The sequence below is a fragment of the Kogia breviceps genome, chromosome 12 (assembly GCF_026419965.1).
Source record: "Kogia breviceps isolate mKogBre1 chromosome 12, mKogBre1 haplotype 1, whole genome shotgun sequence".
Taxonomy (NCBI): domain Eukaryota; kingdom Metazoa; phylum Chordata; class Mammalia; order Artiodactyla; family Physeteridae; genus Kogia; species Kogia breviceps.
This window is the reverse complement of record NC_081321.1, coordinates 47,008,120-47,019,210: the sequence shown is the minus strand read 5'-3', so window position 1 is coordinate 47,019,210 and position 11,091 is coordinate 47,008,120. Positions and strand designations below refer to the sequence as shown.

Sequence of the window (11,091 nt, the reverse complement as noted above, 5' to 3'; positions counted from 1 at the left end):
GAACTAAATTCTTTTTATTAATCATGACCTTAAACTTCAGATTTATAAAGGTGAATATTTATAACTTTATACTTAATGTATAAATTCTTTCTTGTTTAAAGTACTTACTCAAAATGGTATTTATAGGGCTTCCCTGGTGGCGCAGTGGTTGAGAGTCCGCCTGCCGATGCAGGGGACACGGGTTCGTGCCCCGGTCCGGGAAGATCCCACATGCCGCAGAGCGGCTGGGCCCGTGAGTCATGGCCGCTGAGCCTGTGTGTCCGGAGCCTGCGCTCCGCAATGGGAGAGGCCACAACAGTGAGAGGCCCGCGTACCACAAAAAAAAAAAAAAAAAAAAAAAAAAAAAGGTATTTATAGTTCTGAATGCACAGATCTATCATATGCTTCTGTATTCAAGAGTGATTCAGTCCCAGATGTTTTCACATAGTTATGAAAATGAGAAACTGCTAAATTAACCTGGGTTGGCATGTTGCAGGCTTCTATCAAGTTATAAACTAAATCTACACTTTCCAAGTATATATCAAATCATACACAACCTCCAGCTCTAGAAGCAGTTTTTAAGTCTCTTGGTTTAGTTATACCCACAGGCAGCAGGAAAGCTCATCGGTAGAGGGTGGAATTTTCAAGTGCTACCTTTCCTATAATATGAGATATGTTCAGTGGCTGAGTAAAAAGCCTGTTTGGATTTCTGGTTTTTGCTTTTGCTTGTCATGGAGGAGAGGGAAATGAGAGAGCTTCGAGGGCTCACTATAAGCACCTCCCACTCTTAGCTTTATTCAGGTGGATTACTCATAACAGTAACCCTCTGATCACCACTATATGTTGGGAAAAATTAAAATTTTGCCTATATGTAAGGCTGTCAACCAGGATTCCGGTTGATTCCACTTTGATGTCTCAGTATAACAGCGAGTCTGGATTGAATTTGGTTAAAAGAAGTCCCTGGTTATTACTTTCTGGATTACTAACTAACATCCTTTTAAAATCAATAGACAGCTCATTGCTAGGAGTCATTTAGGCTTTTAATTTGATTTACATATTAGTAAATTCTGAAAATTATTTGAGGGTTTTATTCACTAGCACCAGGTACTGGTGATCCTCCTCAAAGAAATCATGTGCATGTATGAATCAAATAGGACAGTGCTCAGAAATAATGGTTTAAAATGGAGTTTTTTCAAATTTATTTCATATATGCATATGCTTTTTTTTTTTTTTTTACAGCAGTTAGTTGTATTTTCAAATTAAGGCCACCCTCATTTTCACCCATGTTCTTATCTTTAAAATCCACACTGTAAAGTAGTATGCAGATGTAACACATTTCTTTTTTCTCCATGGATTCAAAAAAATGCAGTGATAATATTCTTTTTGAACTTGTCTTTTTTCTCCAAATGCCCTGTGTGCTTGTTCTTAAATGTGTGAAAGTCAGTGTGTGTATGTTTGGGAAAAATTCATTTCCTTCAATTCCATTTCACACTTTAATATCAAATAAAAAATGAAACGTGGAGAGGATAGTCTTACAGGATTAAACATACTCCTTCTAACTACTTAAACCAGTGGTATGGGATTCAGATCTCTATAACCAAGATGGAAGTCACTGGAAGACTTCAAAATCATGTTAACTACCGCAACCAGAGCCATGTATGGAAATAAACCCATTGCATGAATTCTTTATATGCATAATCTTAAAACTTAACTGCCCAAATAAGTTTTAAAAACAAACTTTAAAAAATTTTGCCATTAAGGAAAATCTCTTTTCCATACTTAATTATGACTCCTCATTTCAACTAAAAACCTTCTAATATGTTGAAAAAAAATACTCCTAAGAAAGTCATAAACACTGAAATTAGAGATGTGATTCTTGTTAAATATTAGTTTCTCTTTCTGAGGGATTAACCCCTGATCCTTTTGACTTTTGACTTTTGATACTTTTGACATTAACATCATGACTTTTGGATGTCTTCAAGGATTCAGATTCTTGGGACTCAGGTGTATGTATTTTCTTTGTTGTCTCTTTCAACTTCTTTTCCTTTGCGAGCAGTCTGTAGTTTATAGCATTGCCAATGAGCAGCCACACACTGGCTAGGACTACAATAGCTCCACAGGCCACATACATGTATTTATATTGTCCAGTTTCATCCACCAATTTACCTAAGAGACAAAGAATGTCTTTTAAGACAGCACAATAAATCAGCCATAAAATGTTAACATTTTCAAATAAATTCTTCTCCACACTGCATACCTATTTCTTATTTAAGTTAATACTAAATGAGAGTTTAATAAAGAAAAAAATATTCTAGATTATGACTTCCACATATGCATAGTAAAGGCATTTACAGGCACATTCTGCATTATATTACCAGTATATTAAATTTATTGAAAATTACTACCCTCAATAAAAGTGTACAACCAAGACAAGCTAGGTATATATGTGTTTGTGTATATATTCATAGATACATAAATATGTAAGATACATTTTTAAACCTACATGTGTAGAAATACATATATGTATTTACAAATGTAAACATATATACGAACAGATTTATAGCATACATATTGAGATTGCTTCAACCTTTCCACATTTACTATCTTTTCGATAAAGAGGAAAAATTACATTCTTTAGGACAAATTCAGAGGCTTTTATAAGGTTCCTAGTGGGGGTAATATTTACTAAATGTTTTCTCTATGCCTAGCACTAGGCTAAGCACTTTATTTGTAATTTTGCATTTAATCCTTACAAGATCACTATGCAGTAATTTGACCATGGTTACATAGCCAGTGAGTGAGTGGCAGAATCTGGGCTCTAACCAGTCTGTCTGCATCTCGTATTCTTAACTACTCTGTAAAATGGCTTCACCAAACCTCTTGGTTAAGTGTCATGTCACTTTTTAGGCTAATCACAGTTTTTCACTTTATCTGAATCTAAATTATTAAGGCCAAACTAATCAGGAAGGAAGTTTTTGTTCCATTTGATTATTGAGAACATTGAAAAACTTGCCTGGTGCCATACAATTGCAAAGCTTACTGATTTTTAAACGTGCTTCAGTTTACACTGTTTATACTTAGTTTTGCCTCTTGCTTATGCAGGCATCTAGTTCTTAACAATAATTATTACTGGCAAAATTTAGTATACACAAATCCATATTATATATCATATGTATATTCCAGGTGATTCGGAAATAGACCTATTTGTTTAGTCAGAATTTCCATCATTCTGGCTTCCCAGGTGAATTCTATCAAACATTTAGAGAAGAGCTAACACCCATCCTTCTCAAACTCTTCCAAAAAATTGCAGAGGAACGAACACTCCCAAACTCATTCTATGAGGCCACCATCACCCTGATACTAAAACCAGACAAAGATACTACAAAAAAAGAAAATTACAGACCAATATCACTGATGAATATAGATGCAAAACTCCTCAACAAAATACTAGCAAACAGAATCCAACAACACATTAAAAGGATCATACACCATGATCAAGTGGGATTTATCCCAGGGATGCAAGGATTCTTCAATATATGCAAAACAATCAATGTGATACACCATATTAATAAATTGAAGAATAAAAACAATATGATCATCTCAAGAGATGCAGAAAAAGCTTTTGATAAAATTCAACACCAATTTATGGTAAAAACTCTCCAGAAAGTGGGTATACAGGGAACCTAATTCAACATTATATAGACCATATACGACAAACCCTCAGCAAACATCATTCTCAATGGTGAAAAACTGAAAGCGTTTCCTCTAAGATCAGGAAGAAGACAAGGATGTCCACTCTCACCACTACGATTCAACATAGTTATGGAAGTCCTAGCCATAGCAATCAGAGAAAAAAAAAGAAATAAAAGGAATACAAATTGGAAAAGAAGAAGTAAAACTGTCACTGTTTGCAGAGGACATGAAACTATACATAGAGAATCCTAAAGATGTCACCAGAAAACTACTCGAGCTCATCAATGAATTTGGTAAAGTTGCAGGATACAAAATTAATGCACAGAAATCTCTTGCATTCCTTTACACTAATGATTAAAAATCTGAAAGAGAAATTAAGGAAACACTCCCATTTACCACTGCAACAAAAAGAATAAAATACCTAGGACTAAACCTACCTAGGGAGACCAAAGACCTGTATGCAGAGAACTATAAGACACTGATGAAAGAAATTAAAGATGATACCAACAGATGGAGAAATATGCCATGTTCTTGGATTGGAAGAATCAATACTGTGAAAATGACTATACTACCCAAAGCAATCTACAGATTCAATGCAATCGCTGTCAAATTACCAATGGCATTTTTTACAGAACTAGAACAAAAAAAATCTTAAAATTTGTATGGTGACACAAAAGACCCCGAATAGCCAAAGCAGTCTTGAGAAAAAAAATGGAGCTGGATGAATCAGACTCCTTGACTTCAGACAATACTACAAAGCTACAGTAATCAAGACAACATGGTACTGGCACAAAAAAAGAAACATAGATCAATGGAATAAGATAGAAAGCCCAGAGGTAAACCCATGCACCTATGATCAACTAATCCATGACAAAGGAGGCAAGGATATACAATGGAGAAAAGACAGTCTCTTCAATAAGTGGTTCTGGGAAAACTGGACAGCTACATTTAAAAGAATGAAATTAGAACACTCCCTAACACCATACACAAAAATAAATTCAAAATGGATTAGAGACCTAAATGTAAGACCGGACACTATAAAACTCTTAGAGGAAAGCATAGGAAGAACACCCTTTGACATAAATCACAGCAAGATCTTTTTTGATCCACCTCCTAGAGTAATGGAAATAAAAACAAAAATAAACAAATGGGACCTAATGAAACTTCACACTTTTCCACATCAAAGGAAACCATAAACAAGACGAAAAGACAACACTCAGAATGGGAGAAAGTATTTGCAAACGAAAAAACTGACAAAGGATTAATCTCCAAAACATATATACAGCTCATTCAGCTCAATATTTAAAAAACAAACGATGCAATCCAAAAATGGGCAGAAGACCTAAATAGACATTTCTCCAAAGAAGACATGCAGATGGCCAAGAAGCACATGAAAAGCTGCTCAGCATCACTAATTATTAGAGAAATGCAAATCAAAACTACAATGAGGTATCACCTCACACCAGTTAGAATGGGCATCATCAGAAAATCTACAAACAACAAATGCTGGAGAGGGTGTGGAGAGAAGGGAACCCTCTTGCACTGTTGGTGGGAATGTAAGTTGATACAGCCACTATGGAGAACAGTATGGATGTTCCTTATAACACTAAAAATAGAATTACCATATGACCCAGCAATCCCACTACTGGGCATATACCCAGAGAAAACAGTAATTCAAAAAGGCACATGCACCCCATTGTTCATTGCGGCACTATTCACAATAGGCAGGTCATGGAAGCAACCTAAATGCCCATCAACAGATAAATGGATAAAGAAGATGTGGTACATATATACAATGGAATATTACTCAGCCATAAAAAGGAATGAAATTGGGTCATTTGTTGAGATGTGGATGGATCTAGAGACTGTCACCAGAGTGAAGTCAGATAGAGAAAAACAAATATCGTGTATTAATGCATGTATGTGGAACCTAGAAAAATGGTACAGATGAACTGGTTTGCAGAGCAGACGTTGAGACACAGATGTAGAGAACATATGGACACCAAGTGGGGAAAGCCGCATAGAGGTGGGGATGGTGGTGTGATGAATTGGGCGATTGGGATTGACATGTATACACTGATGTGTATAAAATTGATGATTAATAAGAACCTGCTGTATAAAAAAATAAATAAAATAAAATTCAAAAAAAAAGAATTTCCATCATCTGACTAGAATCTAGTTAGTGGCTTGGTATTAAATTTAACTACTTGTGAAATTATTTACTTCAACAAAGTTCTCTGCTTTAATTAGGTAAATGTTAGAATGGACTTATTTGAGTTAATTTGAGTAAGTATGGTATATACATAAAAAACAAAACAAAAATTGTGTAATTTAATTTTCCATTCTAACTTTAGTCAAATATTCCTATTCATACAATGATTATTACATATCTAAATAGAAAAACATTAGGTCTTTTGCCCCATCAGAATTATATCATCACTTTGTATTGCCCAATCAATATACTTTCTAAATGTCTGAGGAATTTTTAGCATCATCAAGAAAGCAGATATGATTTCCAGAACTAAAGTTTCAGCTCTGTTTGAATGTAGCAGTGAAAGTTCAGGTTGAAAAAAATAAAAATAAAAATCATGCTCTCCTTGACTTTCACTATTGTACTAACAAACTAGTAGCAGCAGCAGCAACCGTATAAGAAGTAACTGCAACAACACCCATTCACTCGAAAGTATTTATTGAGTGCCTACTATATGCCAGACACCATGCTAGTAGTGACTGAATGCTATAGAGGAAAAGCCAGTCTAAAAGCCAAGGAGTATCAGGGATAACAGGAGGCAGAAATAGGATTAAAAAATGGCTACTCTTTTATGGCTATAGCCTGAGAGCTTCAACAATGAGCCCCAAATCAATTACTGCCACTGATCCCACTGGTGCAATAGTTTGGCAATATTAACAAAATAAGCCCTCAGGATACTGAAATTGATGTAAATATTATTCAAATACGTCTCAGCCCAGATAGAAATGGCCAAATCAGATTCCTTCATTTCCATAGCACCCAACCACTATGCCTATTGACCTGACTTGATTTTTTTCATCCCACCATGACTGGTGAAATAAATTTCTCTCTGTTGATACTAAGAATTTTATTGGTAATGAATAGGCTTCTAAAACCCATTTGGTAAAACTAATTCTGTATGAAAAGATAGGCATATATTGGCCAAAATGAATAAGACCTACTGGCTTCATTCACTTTGAAAATTGCTTTGGTGCCCTGGCATATCTATAATGAGAGACATACCACCCAAAGCATCTGTACTAGATACCAGAGGACAGTCCTGGTGGACAGAAAAAGTCAACAACTATACCACTCATTCCTGACCAAACGAAAAAGCAAAAGGTGAATGTCAATGGTGCCCTAAGATTAACAATTTAAGCAGGAATTTTCCCACTTTCAAAATGATTCCTTGATGTCATGTAGGAAGACTTTAAACACTGATTTTAAATACACACAAAAAAATTTGTTTAGCCCAGCAATTATTGTGACCATTAGGGGGCAGGCCAAGAGGTCTAAGTAAATACCTACATTTAGCATTAACTAAAGCAATGCTATACAGTGATTACTGAAAAAGACTGGCCAACAAAAAGTGTAATATTTATAACCTTGAAGTCTAAAACTAAACAAAGTCAACTTCAAAAATGAACTTATACATATGTCTTTACTCAGTATCCTTACTAGATAATTTAGCATAGAGATTTTTTATAGACATCACTGATAGTATTTTAGATCTTAAAATCTAAAGGTAATTGTTATAAATATGGAATATAAGTATCTGATCAAGAAAATGACTTTGAATGAACTTCCCTTCATTCTTGCATTCCTATTCATATATTCCAATTAGTGATATTATAAAAGTATTCCTTCCTTAAGCATGTAACAAATTCCATATTAATATAACCAGTAAGAAAACAGATCTTGACCTTTGGAGAGCATTACTTCAAATTTTTGACTCATTTTAATACAAAAGAGGATAAATCTGTTTATCAATGATAAAGTGGAATTTTATTTTTATGATACATTTTTTAAAAACACAAAACAAGTTGATATAGGTAAAAACCTGAAAATTATGCTAATTATCAGTCTAATTTAAATTCTGAAGTTCATAACTCCAGGCTCTGAATGAAATTTTTGTCTAAAATAGACTAATTAGGAAATGTAAAAACACATAGTAAAGGCTAAAATTAACACACCCACAGTCTTTTAGGCAATTAGTATCTATTATTACAAACCACATTTTACACTACAAAGAAAGTCTTGGCTAATGGATATTAATTTCATGCTTTCTGCTTTCCTTGATGAGAAATATTCTTACCAGCAAGAGGAGGACCAAGAAGGACGGGGCAACACTCCACAACTGTGACGAGACCCACAGCACTGGAAAATCTTTGAGCACCAACAAGGTCCATGAGACTTTCAAAGAGGATACTGCTAACACTCCCAAATCCAAGGCCAAAAAATACAGCATACACCACCAGGCTTGGGTAGTCCTCAGCCAACGGGCATAAGAGATGACACAATCCATTGAACAAAACCGCAAAACTGAAGAAGTACTGGATTCGGGGTCGGATTAATTTGGTGTTTGCAATGAATCCTACGGTAGGTCTGGCAAACATATCAACAAAAGCCATAACAGACAGCAAGAAAGCTGCAGAATATTCATCAATTCCTTTGTCTTTAGCATATGGAGCCAAGAATATAATGGGGGCAAAGAACCCCAGAAACATAATGACATTTCCAGATAAGTATATCAGAAATCCCCTATGCTTAAAAAGGGAGAAATCTAAATACTTAACAATTTTTGCCCATATTGACTTCTTCTTATGTCTTTTCTTCATGCCTGAATCAGTCGCTCTTATATCAACCTTATTTTTAGACTTCTTAGTAGTTAGTTTGGGTCCAACAGGTCTCATAAGGGACCCAGCCACACAGGAGTTCAACAATAAACCTCCCAAAATTAAGAAGCTTCCTTTCCAGCCATAAGTATTAAAGAGGTACTGATTGAAAGGAGCCAGTGTACTTAGGAAAACAGGACTTCCTGCCATTGCGAGGCCACTCGCCATAGGCCGTTTCTTATAGAAGTACTTGCCAAGGATTGTTAAGGCGGGTTGCAGGTTGAAGGCTAGACCTAAACCTAAAAAAAACAAAACAAAAGGAAGAAAAACACAAACACATTATGCCACTCACAAAAGAAATTACTCCTCAAAATGTACATTCAAGTGAAAATGGCAGAACTAAAAATGCAACAGCACGTAGTAATTTTTAATAATAATGTATTATCAATAGGATGGCACATAAACAAAAAGGTTCTCATAACTGGACACCTGAGATGCATGACAGGTTCATATTCCTTTCTTTTTGAAACACAAAAATAAAACCAAGAACTTCTACTTCTGTTGCAATAATCATCGAATAGGTTGAAACTGGGACAGGATTCATTCGTTCTTAGTTACAATCACTTAATTCCACAAACAAATTAACCTCTATATTTATATAAACATATAGAGAATAAATACCTTCCTTGTGGCCAAGAGTGCATTTAAAATGTGAATACTTTCTTTCAGAGTGGAATAGAGTGAACAGACTAAAAAAGGTTGTCATTTATAAATAATCTTAGGTCTCCCAGAGATATCTCTTTCAAAGCTATGCAAATAATAAAAAAGAGTCATCAATTCATGCCATCGATTTCATGCTCTTCATCCCTCACATTCCACATTTCATGACTATAAAGGTACATGCATATTAACTAAAAAATAAGTAACTTTTGTTTTGCTTGAAACATATTCTCATTTCAGGGATTAAAGCTGATTGTTTATATGAGTCAAAAGTTTCTACTGTTTCTAGGGGCACCTTGACAGTGTTGAGTATCGCCTTTGAGAAATGAATTACTTCTTATAGCTCTCCTAGGTACTATTTGGCAACAGAAACAAATAAGTTTGTTTAAAAAGTAAATACAATTGATTTATACAAACTGTTGATACCTCTCTTTCCCCTTTAGCCTGGGCATTATTCTGTATTATTTTAGGATCTATAGAAGTAGGAATTCTTCTGCATTTACCAGTTTATGTAAATTGAGACAGTATTGCAAATTGGTTAAGTATTAAGATTCTGGAACACTGAGTTCTGAGTACAAATACTTACTGCAAACCTCTAATACAAATTAATACAAATAGTTGTATTAAATATTTTCATAGGGTCTCTAAAAACTGACAAGAAGGAACCAAGAACATACTTTGGAGAGTGACATGGCAGTATGCTCTCTGATTCTACCTCAGCTATACTTGTGAGATATGCAGAATGAGTGTAATTAGATCCAACATTTAAATAATAAAACTATGGTCAGCAGCTTGTAAGTGGAAGGACCAAATTAAAACCCAGGAACTGTGTTTCCAAGTTCAAATTTCTTTACCTTAAGCCATCCTCCCTCCCTGTGCTCCCATTCTGTCACCTGGAATTTTGCTTTCAGAAGTTAATGCAAGTTCTCCTTAGGAGATTGTATTCATCTATTTCCTGTCTGGCATGGTAAAAGGAACATGAGATTTGAAATCAAAAGATCTAAATCTGCCTCGACTACTTACCTATGTGTACTACTGGGTAAATACTTAAGTCTTCTTGAGTTCCAATTCCATCAATAACAAAAAAGGGTTTTGCTAAAATCGAGTAAGGTCTAGAACTGTAAGATGTAATATAATGATGTTGTGATTATTATTATATGCTAATATTTATTTAAAAGTGACAAAATGCTGGGTACTCTCTGTAAAGTACCATATTTTCATTTTTTACATTAATCATGACAACAACTCCCAAAGGAAAGAGGTATTATTTTCCCATTTTAAAGACAGAGAGACTGAAGCATAAGGGGGTTTATTTATCCATGATCACACGGCTCATGTGTGCTGAGTCAGGTTTAAAAGCTAGACCTGTCTGATTTCAGATACCAAGAAGTTTTGGCTGGTAATGACTTAAGATAAATCCCTTATAGGTATATTTAATGGTTGACTAGAAGCACTAAAGCCTTTAAGACCCAAAGGAATGGAACTGAAGTTAGAATAACATAAAATGCTATTGATATTTGTGACACAGTAACATCAAAACCATCTTTTCCCTAATACATCTACTTGTGGGCCCGGCCTGAATTCTATGGCCAAATGACATATGGCTGACTCTTGAACAATGTGGGGTTTAGGAGGGCCCACTCGCTGCATAGCTAAAAATCTATGTATCATTTATAGCCAGCTCTTCTCAAGATTCAACCAACCATGGATCCATGGATCGTGTAGTACAGTGGACCCCTGCAGTTCAAACCCATGTTGTTCAAGGTCACCTGTATGTAGTATTTCTGCACAAAGGAAAGGTCATTCACTCCACCATGACAATTCTTACATACAAGAAGATTCTCATTTAAAATG

General features: G+C 35.0%; 1 protein-coding gene across 4 annotated transcripts in view; it reads right to left on the bottom strand.

Annotated features, from left to right (window-relative positions):
- Positions 1 to 703: 703 nt before the first annotated feature.
- SLC16A7 (solute carrier family 16 member 7) overlaps positions 704 to 11,091 on the bottom strand; it is a 172,049-nt gene continuing 161,661 nt past the window's right edge. For 3 of the 4 annotated variants that reach the window (XM_067009666.1, XM_059080691.2, XM_067009668.1), the window contains 2 exons: positions 7,998 to 8,816; positions 710 to 2,145 (listed from right to left, as the gene is read on the bottom strand). In XM_067009666.1, coding sequence (XP_066865767.1) covers positions 1,859 to 2,145; positions 7,998 to 8,816 — 1,106 coding nt within the window. In that variant the 3' untranslated portion in view covers positions 710 to 1,858. Of the gene's footprint in view, positions 2,146 to 7,997; positions 8,817 to 11,091 lie in introns of all 4 variants that reach the window. The other variant, XM_067009667.1, reaches the window with a different exon arrangement.